Source organism: Orcinus orca, chromosome 6 (assembly GCF_937001465.1).
Source record: "Orcinus orca chromosome 6, mOrcOrc1.1, whole genome shotgun sequence".
Classification (NCBI taxonomy): Eukaryota; Metazoa; Chordata; class Mammalia; order Artiodactyla; family Delphinidae; genus Orcinus; species Orcinus orca.
Window position 1 is genome coordinate 19,620,175 of NC_064564.1, and position 13,257 is coordinate 19,633,431.

Sequence of the window (13,257 nt, forward strand, 5' to 3'; positions counted from 1 at the left end):
TCTTAAGTCAGGATTGTCGTATTGAATTAGGAGGGATGCTTAGAAGGACCCTTGGGAAATGCAGATGCAGAAAGTTTTGCTCCTTTTTGACGAGAATTTTTGTAGATCCCTCTTTTTGACAGGAGGTAATTGTTTTTGTATTGCTTAAAATACTAACGTTTGTGATCCTTACGTCTGTAGGAAGAAGTAGCTAAGAACTTATTGGCCGAATTTAACTTGGGATGTGACGTTCACCAAACTGAGCACGTGTACCGCGTCTACGTGGCCACGTTTCTTGGGTTTGGTGGCAATGCTGCTCGACAGAGATATGAGGACAGAATATTTACCAGCACAGTTCAAAAGAACAGGTAAAGCACCTTCCATTGCTCGGTCGTCACCTTGAAACCGCAGTTTGTCCTCACAGAAGACATATACAGGCCAAGCAGGGAGGCCTCAGTCAGCAGAAGCATATGAGCACGGTTAGCTGTTTATTGCCCCACCCGCTGAGCTGGAGAAGAAATGAAAGGGCAGCAGGATCCTGCCTTTGGCCCCAGCTCACCCGCCTCCAAAGAAGGCTCTCGTTCTCTCAGACCCATGGCTCCCCTGCTGGATTAGAGGTTTCACTTTCAGGATATTAAAATACTTTCGAACCTTGGATGATGCTACTCCAGATTGCAAAGTCCTGCGGAAACTCAGCACCTGGGCCACTCAGGTGTCCTGGAGGCCCCCAGGAAACGATGATAGCGTTGAGTTACGGGATGTCCTGGCGGTGTCGTGGGAAACAAGCCTGGCGGTTATTTAGTGAATCAGACCGTAGTGAAGGAAGTTACTCACGAGAAAGAAACGATCTAGAAGTCAAAGTTAGTGATTGTAAACCTCTTTAGCAATGAAACTTAAAAAAATGAGTTCATGAAGAATTCTGGGATAGAAAATATGCAAAAACACTTTAACAGTTTAAGTTTATTTTATAAGTTTCAGTGTATACCAATTATTTATTTGAAATTAGTCCATAAGAACAGGAAAGCCATATGGATGAATAAAAAAATCTGAAATCTGGGGTTTTGTAAAATGGTATTAATTACTGTGCTTTGTTTTTTGTTTTGTTTTGTTTTTGACTGCTCTGGGTCTTCGTTGCTGCACGTGGGCTTTCTCTAGTTGTGGCGAGCAGGGGCTGCTCTTCATTGCGGTGCATGGTCTTCTCATTGCAGTGGCTTCTCTTGCTTCAGAGCACGGGCTCTAGGCGCGCAGGCTTCAGTAGTTGTGGCTCGCGAGCTCAGTAGTTGTGGCACGCGGGCTCTAGAGCGCAGGCTCAGCAGCTGCGGCGCACAGGCCCAGTTGCTCCGCAGCACGTGGGATCCTCCCGGACCAGGGCTCGAACCCCTGTCCCCTGCGTTGGCAGGCGGACTCCCAACCACTGTGCCACCAGGGAAGCCCCTTTGTTTTGTTTTGACGAAACGATTTTGAGGAGAAAAATCCTGATTCATAGAGATAAATGATAGTGTATTTCCTTGATCTATTTTAATCTTTTTTGTTGTTGTTGAGGTATAGTTGACGTACAATATTATATAAGTTTCAGGTGTACAACATAGTGATTCAGAATTTTTAAAGGTTATATTTCATTTATAGTTATTATGAAATAATGGCTACAATTTAATCTTAATAAACCTGTGGAGGCCTGAACTTTAAGAAAGGCCAAGTCAGAGCCATTCATTACCTCATTTTCCAGAAATTCACATGTGTGAATAGGAGAAGCAATAAAAACTAGTTCTTTGTCTGCTCCAGATGTTAACTGAATAGCGTTAGTTAAGAGGGATTAACTAGTCCCCGTTTCTTTTTAAAAATAGTATTTTACATAGCGCACTTTAGTATAATTATTTTTAGTAATAGTCTTAAAATAGAAATATTTTATAAGTGATGTTTAAATTAGAATTTTGGAGAAACACCTTCTTCTGCAACCCTAATTTTTACTAATTGGTTTTAATGTCAAGAAGGTTATATAATGGACATTGCAGTGGTACTTTTTAATTTACTTGTAGAGCAACTAAAAACTGTAACATGAAGTATACATTTGACTCATCTTGGACTTTTATAATAATTATAAACGTTAGTCATCACTTTTACATATGTCATGAATTGAGCCTTGAATTGCATATTTATCCCTTGGCCATTAGTAGTGATGATGGATTTTTTTAAATTACTTAAACATTTTTAGTGCATTCTGAGTTGCCCTGCTCTTAGGAATAAACAACGTGTCAGTTGAGCGGCAGGTAAAAAGTTGACTTAATGTCAGTGACTGAATATCAAATTCAGGCGCCTTCCTAATAGTTAAACACCTTTTAGGCCCATGGGATTTCCTGGTGTCAAACAGTAACATAACTCCAGCTGTTGTATGCTCTGTTCTACTTCTCAGTTGCTTAATGGTGGGGACACATAGTAGGATGACAGATGTGGACATTTCATCGGCAGGTGGTAAGCATAGGGCATTTCAGTGAACAAGTTAAGATTTCTACAGGACTTCTCAGAGCCTGTAGTACAATGGAAACTGTTATTTGCTGCAGTTGGGATCAATAGTTGGTTAACTTAAACATTCAGTTAAAACAGAGAATCATAAAAATAGAATCAACCCCAAGCACTTTGTTTTAACTTACGTATTCATTTGCCAATCTTTTGCTCTGGACTAAAGGCTTTTCTTAGGCTATTTCTCTGGCAGGCACTGCACCCACTCATCCTGATGTCATTTTGGCTTTCTTTAAAGGATACCAGGGCCTTAAAGACATCTGTGAAGCAATTTGATACCAATTTCGTCTAGATTTTTATTAATTTTTCTTTTAATCTTGCTAACACCTAATTTGACACTGGTTTTCTAGCGATCTGCCTTTATTATATTTTTCAAGCCATCTAACTTTAGCTTTAACAGCACCAGCGACTTCTTGTCACGGTCACATTTCATCTGTATATAATTAAAATCACAAGCACTAGTGGCAGAAACGGGGCTGGGAACGGCACAGTGGTGGGCGTTGGACTGCAGTGAGCAGGACACTGGGAGGAGCTTCTTAACCGCGGACCCTCAGCAGCCGTGGACACCAGCCTGCGTCACAGGGCACGGAAAGCGTCAGTAATCTGACCAAGTCATAGTTTCACTGGACCCCGTTCAGCTGTCTGCTGTACGCACATGTGTATCATCAGTATCCAGGAGGGGCTTGAGTCCGTGTTTTCCCAACTTAATTTTTCCGGAACCCTTTTTTTTAAGAAGATGTTGGGGGTAGAAATTTATTAATTTATTAATTTATTTTTGGCTGTGTTGGGTCTTCATTTCTGTGCGAGGGCTTTCTCTAGTTGTGGCAAACGGGGGCCACTCCTCATCACGGTGTGCGGGCCTCTCACTATCGCGGCCTCTCTTGTTGCGGAGCACAGGCTCCAGACGCGCAGGCTCAGTAGTTGTGGCTCACGGGCCTAGTTGCTCCGCGGCATGTGGGATCCTCCCAGACCATGGCTCGAACCCGTGTCCCCTGCATTAGCAGGCAGATTCTCAACCACTGCGCCACCAGGGAAGCCCCCGGAACCCTTTTGTGTTCCATAGGGCAGAGTTTGAGAAACACTGACTTGCAGCCGCTTTCTTCTTCACACAGTTTTCTGTTGGTCTCGTGGTGAAGTTTCTCTTTGCCCTATAGGCTCCTGGGGAAACAGACTGGGCTGACTCCTGATACTCCGTACCTGGACCCCTGCCTACCCCTGGACATTAAAGATGAAATCCAGCAGAATGGACAGACACTGTACCTGCGGGGGACGGGAGCCTTTGACCTGTGCCGAGAGACCATCCAGCCTTTCATGAACAAAACAAACGAGACGCAGACCTCCCTCAATGGGGTCTACCAGCCCCCAATTCACTTCCAGAACAGTGAATTCTATGGCTTTTCCGAATTCTACTACTGCACTGAGGATGTGCTACGGATGGGGGGAGACTACAGCGCTGCCGCGTTTACGAGAGCTGCGAAGGTAACCACCCAGGAAGCCAGGGTAGATGGCAACGGGCCCAAGTCCAGAGCAGGGCGAGGGGGAGGGCGAAGGCTGTGTGCAGCACCTCGGCAGCCCTGCTCCCTTGGTTGGGCCGGAGGAATAGTCACAGCAGAAGCAGAAAGTCCCCTGTGAGACTGCACTGGCCATCAGTGGCTCCCAGATGACAGTCTTTTATGTGTAATAGTGTAATTCTGATCTGACAGTTCCTCGCAGCTTCCGACCCTTTGTTTTCAGGACCCCTTTTCTCTTGTTCTCCCTGCCTCCCTGACCCTTTCCTAGGCTCTCAGCCTTGGTGATCCCATACTTCCTCCCTTGGTCCTCTGACCTTCAGGTTCTTGGATGGTCTCATCCGTGTTCGTGGTTTGCTGCCGCCTCTCAGGAGGAGGCTCTGCATCTGCCTGCCTAGCGCCTGCTAGATTTCACGACTGCAGACAACCCCCCTTTCTCCCCATTCTGTTCTGCTATGTTGTCTCGGTCATGGCATCACTAAACCATCTAGTTCCCCTCCCCCAAACCCAGGAGGTACAGACTTCTCCCTGTCACTCATCCATCCCTCGCTGTACACCCCATAATAGCAGTCATCGAGCGTGTCATTGTATGTCATACATTTTCTCAGAGCCCTGCTCTCCCTACTTTCTGTCCTACCCTCGCCGTCCCAGCCCTGGCCGCTCTCTGTCACCTGCACTATGCAGGGGCCTCCCCGTGGTCCTTCTGCATCTGGCCCCCCTCTGTGGTTCATCCTCCACACCACTCCCAAGTGTTCTGTCTGAAACCCAAGTGCAGCCACCTGCTCGCCTATTGAAAGTCTTCAGTGGCTTTCTCTTGCTTCCAGGATGAATTTCAAATGCTTTAGTGTGTCCTTCCCACGCTGTTGCCTCATCTCCTCACCTAGCACGTGATACTCTAATCGTATCAGACATCTGTTCATTTCCCTCCCATCTGTGCTCCCTCCCATCTTGTCTTCGTCCGTCGTGTTTCCTCTGCCTGACATGCATCCTCGCCCTCTCACCCCAGGCTGAGTGCCATTCTCTGTATCCCCTGTTGTGAGTTTCACTGCCCCTGTGAGCCTCAATGTCTTCATCCTTTAAATAGAGGTTGGAATAGCAGGTGTGTCAAGGAGTTGTTTGAAGCATTACATTTAGAGAAGGTGCCAACACGGGGTTCAGTAAATGTTAGCTGTTAATGTAAACATTACAGATAACTTCAGGAAAAGGTGGCCCCTCTTTCCCTTCTCTTGAAGACAAAGCCTCTCGTAATCATCTTTGTGTTCCCAGAACCTTGCACCATATAGCCACAGACACAGGTGTTCAGTCTGAACTGGCTGAAGGACCGCTTCCCTTTTCCAAAAGTCTGTGCCTGTCACATGCAGTCACTGCAGGGAGAAACTTAGCAGCTTTGAGGAGGTCGGTTGTGGGCAGTGAGGTTCTCTTTAACAATAACTTTGGCTGAATCTTAAGACAAAGAACAAGCATTGTCTCAGCTCATCAGTAAGCATTCACGGAGTGTTTGTGTGTCTCGTCCTCATGGGTCACAGACACAAGCTTGTGTCTCCTAATTGGAAGGATATGTTTGTTATGAATATGAATTTGGTAAAAACTTTTAAGGTGAAAAAACTTTAATAAACCTTTCCTAGTGATTTCTTTGGGGTGAAATTTCTTTCAGGATTATTGCGCAACAAAGTGGTCGATCTTGCGGGAGCGCTTTGACCGAGGACTGTATGCTTCTCACGCCGACCTCCACAGGCTCAAGTAAGTCATAGACAGCTGAGCCCAGGGTGTGTTGAAGAAACTGTGTGTCCATTCTTGGCCATACCATGGTCCCAATCTACCTTTCTGTCCTCATCAGTCCCTACTCCTCCTCATCTCCTCCAGGCTCCTTTCAGACCAATGGCAAATACTCGTGCTCAAACGTATCTTGCAGTGTTGCTCAGTGTTGCCCTTCCTTCCACCTGGAATTCCCCTGTGCATGCTCTCCTCGTTGATGTCCTGCCCAGACCTCAGAGGTCAGGTGCTGTCCCTTCCGAGTCTTCCTCTGTCCAGTTGGCTAGGCTCCATCCCTCTCTGCGAGTCTCCAGGGCACTCACTACATCCCTCTTGCGGCATTTATCATATTCTGTTTTTATAGTTACTTGTAGCTTTTAAAAAATCCTCTTTCATTATAAGTCATTTAAGCACATTGGCTATCTTATTATTTATTATGACGTCTTATTACTTGCTTAGCCCAGTGCTTTGCAAAAAGCAACCCTCTGATAAATATTTAGAATCATAGATTATCAGAGCTGAAAAGGACCCGCCTATCTTGTCATTTATAATATAGAAACTGAGGTCCAGAGAAGGTGGAACTTGCTCAGTATTTATTCAGAACTGAATTGAGTAAGCGATGGAAGGCCTGAGGGGAAAAATCTCCCGCGGCCACGTATTAAATTACACGGAGACCAAGCTTCGTGAGCAGGTTGATTTTAACAGGTGAATGGTGTGGGACAGAGGGCGTAAAGCAAGCACGTCAGCTGGAGATGCGTACGGATGGTTTCGCCCGCAGAGCGCAGGCCCCGTGAAGCCTGTGCACGCCCGTTGTTCACAGAGGGCAAGGCCGACTCCACGAACGTGCTTTTGGACCCACCCAGTGACTCAGTCGCACTCACACGTCTGTGCTGTCTGTAGGTATCAGTGCTTCAAATCCGCCTGGATGTTTGAGGTGTTCCACAGGGGCTTCTCATTTCCCGTCAACTACAAAAATTTGAAGACAGCTTTGCAAGTGTACGACAAGGAGGTTCAGTGGACCCTTGGAGCAATCCTCTACAGGACCCGCTTTTTACCCTTAAGGTATGGCTGCGAACTTGGTCACGAGAATCCAACAGAAGATGCTTCCCTGCATCCGGGCATCGTGGGCAGTGGGTGTGGCTGTTTGGGGCGTTGTTGGCGCTGGCCGTGGGCAGCATGGGAGAGTCGGGGAGGTCTGACTCGGTCTTCCCCACCGGAGCCTCCTCCCTTCCCAGCCCACCATCCCAGCAAAGGCACCACAAAAGTGCTTATTCTCAGCTGCCTGTTCCCTAGCCCCTGCGCAGAAGGGTCCATTCCAGGGTCCTTAACCTTTATGGCCTTGGACCCCTTGTCAAAATCTTGTTTTTAATGCCTAATATCAATACATAGGCTATAGAGGAAACCATTGTATTGCAGTACCTTTATCAAAATATTACAGAAGACAAATTTGTGATACAGTGGTATACGTTCTTCTTTATTAAATAGCAAGACCTGGCAGCAGAATTCATACTTCCTGTCAGTTCAGTGTAATGATGCCTGTTGATGATATTTTGAGGCACCTGCAAAACCCCACAGTGTGATGTAAAAGATCTGTGAGTTCCTCTAGGAACAGAGTCACTGTTCTGCTGATACTATAGTAGCGATAGTGTTTTGTCTGCATTCACGTTCAGTGAAAATGCTGCATTACAACCAGAGACGGGTAAAATAAAGGTGCGCCTTTTTCCCACTCAAGTTCACAGACTTAGCTGTCAGTTGACCCCCCCCCATAAGAACCCTGGTTCCCTAACAAATGAGGTATTAGCTGTTTTTGTTTTTGTTTTTTCCCTTCATTTAATTAAGCATCTCCCAGCAGCACGTTTAGCTGGGTTAACTGCAAAACGTGTGAGTAGTGGGTGTTGCTGATCATAAACGTGTGGTTTGATTCCACATTAGCTTCTGTGTATTAGTGAAACACTCACAGTTCTAGCTTTCTCTGATTTTTGTTACCCAAAGTATAATGCTGGTAACAGCTACAGACTTAAGAATACCCTTTCACAGGTTATCGTGTTCATACTTACAGCTACCCTCTGCTGGGCCACATTATCCTGCATTTTAGAGGAGGGGAAACTGAGTCTGGGAGACGGAGGTTCCAGCTTCCGTCTGCAGAGCTGAGTCCTAAACCAGGCCCCTCCCACCCCACCCTGCGCATCATTACATCACACTTCCCGCCTGCCTCGTTCTCACGTTTGTTCTTGTTCCCGTGTGGGCAGAGATATCCAGCAGGAGACCTTCCGGGCCAGCCACGCGCACTGGCGGGGCTTCTCATTTGTGTACAATCACTACCTGTTCTCGGGCTGCTTCCTGGTGGTCCTGCTCGCCATCCTCCTCTACCTGCTGCGGCTGCGGCGCATTCACAGGCGGGCCCCGCGCAGTGGCTCGGCCGCCACCGTCTGGCTGGAGGACGGCCTTCCGTCCCAGAAGATCGCCAGCACCTTATGAACCGGAGTTCGAGCCCCAAAAAGACTCTAACGGAAAAGCCATTTTCGCCTCAGGGTTTCTCCTCTTCATTCTCATTTGTTTTGTTTTTCCTTTCCCTTTTCGTTCCTTGAAACAAAACCAAAACCCACTGTTCGTAAACTCTGCTGTCCTAGAAGCATTGCATTTAGCCGTTCTGTGTCCAGCTTTAAGTTGCGGAATAGGGAAAAGGGAACATCACTTCATTTTTGCTGCACAGGATATCTGCCAAAAATTACTAAGATTTTTGGTTGTTCTCTAAGGTATATTTGATTTTAAACAGATGCACTTTAATATTGGAGGGAAACGGCAGGCTTTTCTCTGTCAGGGGAGGTGGGACCGAGGGGTGACGCGTTCACAGAACCAGAACACATACCGACTGGACTGATCATCCCCTTTTCCTCTCTGTCTTGAAAGCGCTAACCTAAAGAGGGAGATGTTTAGTTTTATTTATTGTTCAGGGCTGTTGCTGTGTGTTTTCTTTGCAGGTTAAAAAAATCAGAACTGTTTCTATCCAAAATAGAGAGGTATAGGCACCAAGAGGTAACAGTTTTTAAAATTGATAGTGAAGAGACCTGAAAAATGTGAAATGATAACCAGAGCGCTGTGTGTGTGTGAGGGTGAGAGTGTGTGTGTGTGTGAGGGTGAGGGTGGTGTGTGTGAGAGTGAGAGTGTGTGCGCGTGTCTGTGTATGAAACCCACTGATGGGAGAGAGTGAGGGAGTGCAGTGCTCTCACTTTTAAAAGCACACACTTCAGAATGCACTGTTTCATTTCATTTAGAAGAATCATTCCCCGTTACTGTTACTTCTTCTGACCACAGGTAGTTAGTTTCTTCATGCCATCTTTCGGCGGCCTTAGAACACTACGTTTCTGAGTTGGAAAATTCATAGTTCACTGGTTTCGGTGTTGTTAGAACTGGAGCTGGTGCTTGTCAACAGGCACGTCCTTATTTCTCAGTAGCTCGTTTGTGCTTGTTTAACTGTGCTCCGGTTTCTTCCATCTTCAAGTTGGTATCCCCCTGCCCTCGTAGTTCAGAGACCTCGCTCACTGTCGCGGTTGAGGCTGTGCTGGCAGGGCCACTGTAAATCCAAATGAAGAGAAGAACTGAACACGAGAAATCAACTCACATTCTGAAGAAAACACGTTTGACATTTTAAACAAAAACCTAAAAAGGACAACTGGATTGGCATGTATGAGATTAGTGGGTTTTCACCTATTCGTTTAGTTTAGAAGCTTTGGGAATTCTCATACATAGTTTTTTAGGCGATGTTCTGTGTGTGTGTGTGTGTGTGTGTGTGTGTGTGTGTGTGTGTGCGCGTGCACACAAGCTATTTCTTAACTCCAGAACAGCTAGATTCGTCTAGTTGGTAACAAATGTATATTTCGAGAATCATCAACTGCTTTTTTAAAAAATCAATGATGAGAGAAAGAATTCAGGTACTGAAGCCCTTATTTAATTCAGAAAAGATTTTTAGATTTTCATCTCGTCCATTAATTACTTAAAAATGTGGCATACAAGTATATTGATGACTTAAAAGATTACAGATTTATGAAAGAAAAGCAAATCCTGTGATTCTGCTCTTCAAAGTGAATATTCTAACAACGGACAAATTATTGGTAGAAAGTTTGCCTCTCAAATATAAAGAGGGTTAGGGGAGCTGTATGGTGGTATAGCATCTGATGTGTAGAGAGACTTGTTTCAGAGAGGGTGGAGACAAATGTCTTGAAAAATCCAGCTTCTGAAATGCTGGTCTCCAGCTATTTAAATGCTTGGTCCCTGGTAAACACTGTTCCTTTTCAAGACGCAGCCACACACGAGCTGTGTCATGGGTACCCCAGGGGCACAGTGAACTGGCGTGCTTCTCCTTGACTTCTTAAAGGAGGCTTGCCCTGCGGACTGTGGGTGGCATTAATGGTGAAGAAGTAAGTTTACATGTTAGCTTTTCTGCCGCCAGCCATTTGGAGTAGTAAGGCCCTGACCTGCAGAATGCCTAGAATAGGTGATTTGGCCTTTCAGATCAAGGCAAGGATAAGCTAGCATAGGCACAGATCTAAATAGGCCTAAATTAAGACCTCCTACGATAAATAGCCACTTTTTAAATAAAGGATGCTAACCTGGTCCAGCTCTGTACCATTTGGGGAGCGCGGTAGAGACCAGCATGGAGGATCCAGGCCTGAGCATCCACCTGCAAGGACCTAACTCACTCTCCAAAAGAAGTCCCCAGATTAGGGTTCCAAGGCCCAGCGGCCTTGTACTTTGCACAGTTCGGTGCCGTGTCCCGTGCCAAAGAACTCCCGGAGCAGGCCTGGCAAACTTGCCCACAGGGAAAATCTAGAAGACCCGTGAGCTAAGAATGGTTTTTCAATTTTGAAAGGGTCATTAAAGGAAAAAAAAGTGACGGATACACAACAGAGACTGCACGTGGCCTGTAGAGCCTCAGATATTTACTAAGTGTCCCTTTACAGAAGACACCTGCTGACCCTGCGTGGAGAGTCCCGTTCAAGAACAGATATACAGCCGCGTCCTCTTCATTCAGGAAGGTAGTTACCACCCGTGAGCACAAAAAGAGGGGCAAGAGAAGTGACCAAACTTCAATCTCAAAATAGTTGTTTATGCACCAGAATTTCACTTACCTTTTCCTCTAGATTCTTTTCAAGATCGGTTTTCTAATAAACCAAGTAGCATACTCCTCCTTCCCCCCGCCCAAATTTAAAACGTGCTGTTCAGGAGGGCTCACAGTGTTGTGTTGAGATGTCTGCAGTCATGAGAAGGGCTCAGTAGCTTCTCTCCACCCAGCACCAGGGACGAGAAGACGGCCAGGAACTTTCTCTCAGCGATGCAGGCGCAGGCAGGGGTGAGAGGCAAACACCGGAGGGGCTTAGCTCAGGAAGCAAAGAATATCAATTAAGGGCTGGCCAAGAAGGCCGTAAACTCTGAGCACTTTTAGCAACAGAAAGCAAGAGAAATTGGACTGGTGGGAACTTGCTAAAAGCCTCTCAAAGAGCAATGTTCTGTGTTAACTCTTGGTGGAAAGACTCCTCCAGTTAACACTTCTGTTCCATCGTCATATCTATGCTGCTCCTTTCTGAACCTCCAGAGGATGGTCTCGAAGATTTTACAATCCATTTAAAAGTACAGACTGATTTGTACCTGTGGTTTCTGCCCATTTTCACCCTAAACTGCTGGCTTTCTGCAGCACTCCCCACCTCGGGGGCTGGGGAGACGCTTGCTCTCCCATCATCACAGCTGTGCACCCAGGAGGGCAAGCTCTAGATTACCCAGTGTTTAAATTTGAAACTCAGGCCTACATAGAATACTTTCCCTTCTGAGAAGCGTGCACCACTTAGCAAGAAACTCCAACAGGCAAATGTGTTTTCCAAGCTTTTAAGAAAAATCAGCTTTAGAATTTTGTGTGGTAACGTGCAATGCAGCAAAACTACCTATGAGTAAATTATTTATTTATTTCTATTTCAGGGTTTTGTTTTTTTATGATTTTTATTGATTTTCCCCTTCCGTAATGAATGATGTGACCAACCAAGGCGAGTTCTTTGTTCTGTTACTAAGATGATATTTTACGTTTAGAAATTATACAAACTAAGGGAGCATCTTTAAATGTTTTTTATTTAAGTGATGTTTTCCATTCAAAGAATAATTATCTTCGGGAGATGGTTGTGGTGTCTATCACTTTCTATATCTGGCAACCTCACGTGGCCACACTCCACACGGATGAGTGTCGAGAATAAAAAGTTCATTCGATGGCCCGCAGACTGTGTGTGAGCTTGCTTTCTTGGGATTTCAAGAGATTTCTCTCTGATGTTTGAATCGTGTTACCTGTTAGAATGCTTAGTTGAACTTGAACCTACATTCAGTAAAATAAATTGTCTGAGTCTGACTGTGCACTCCATGCCTTTGCTGTATCTGGCGTGCGTGTAGTGAAGCTCTGCTGTGTGCGGGTTTCCCTGTGTGCAGGGAAACCAAGCATTTCACAAGGAGAAATATATACCATGGCGTAATAGCAACCCCTTCATCAACAATAAAGGCCATCCCGAGACTAAGGTTTTTAAGGTTATCATTTAAAAGTACCCGTTAACTATATATACACCTACAAGGAAAAGAAAAGAAATTATCCAACCTTACGTATTTTGTCTTATAAATAGTAAAATCATTGCTGCCAGTTTTGCAATTAGATCTAAGCTTAAAGCCGTTGGTTTATTTCTAGAGAAACATGAATCCCGTTGTTCATGTTGCTAACAACTGTTAGACGCTGCCCCTCTTCTTCAGCTATTTGAGAATATATAAATAGAGCTTTTCCTGCAGGAGGAGGGGCCTGAGCCATAACCTGAAAATAGATGATAGAGACAGATGGAAAGGGAAGGGGACTGGCTGTTAAGAACAACAAAAATAGGGGCTTCCCTGGTGGCGCAGTGGTTGAGAGTCCGCCCGCCAACGCAGGGGACACGGGTTCGTGCCCCGGTTCGGGAAGATCCCACATGCCACGGAGCGGCTGGGCCCATGAACCATGGCCGAGGCCACAACAGTGAGAGGCCCACGTACTGCAAAAAAAAAAAAAAAAACGGGAATGTGGGCGTATGGTGAGCGCAGGAGTGCGGAGCCCCAGCCTGTGACCACGGAAAGGAAAGAATAATAATGTTAAAAGAAAACCTGCTTAAATAATTTTTGAGGCAATGCAATAAATATAGGCCTCTGTGTCTAAGGGTAAATATATTAAAATATACCAAAGGCATCTAAAGATGTCTACATTTTATTCCACGTCTTGGGGAAGAAGTGAAGTACCTGCTTCCAGTGGTTGCCCCTGTTAACATCTGCAAGGCAGCAGTTCTGGGTTTTGGTTTGTTTTTCATCTGTTTCCATTTGCCCCATGAGTCTGGAATGCACAAGTGGATCTTTTTTTTTTTTTTTTTTTTCCCTGAGATCCCGAAATGCTAATAGTTTGCACAGAGGGGTTTGCGGTGCTCTTACTGGCCTGGGAGCAGGGAAGTGAACG

The 13,257-nt window shown here is 45.6% G+C and overlaps 1 protein-coding gene across 7 annotated transcripts in view; it reads left to right on the forward strand.

The window, feature by feature from the left end:
* Positions 1–12,144, forward strand: part of ENTPD4 (ectonucleoside triphosphate diphosphohydrolase 4) — a 39,608-nt gene extending 27,464 nt beyond the window's left edge. For all 7 annotated transcript variants that reach the window (XM_033429753.2, XM_033429752.2, XM_033429757.2 and 4 more), the window contains 5 exons: positions 181–347; positions 3,651–3,975; positions 5,659–5,744; positions 6,657–6,818; positions 8,006–12,144. In XM_033429753.2, coding sequence (XP_033285644.2) covers positions 181–347; positions 3,651–3,975; positions 5,659–5,744; positions 6,657–6,818; positions 8,006–8,234 — 969 coding nt within the window. In that variant the 3' untranslated portion in view covers positions 8,235–12,144. The remainder of the gene's footprint in view (positions 1–180; positions 348–3,650; positions 3,976–5,658; positions 5,745–6,656; positions 6,819–8,005) is intronic.
* Positions 12,145–13,257: the final 1,113 nt, after the last annotated feature.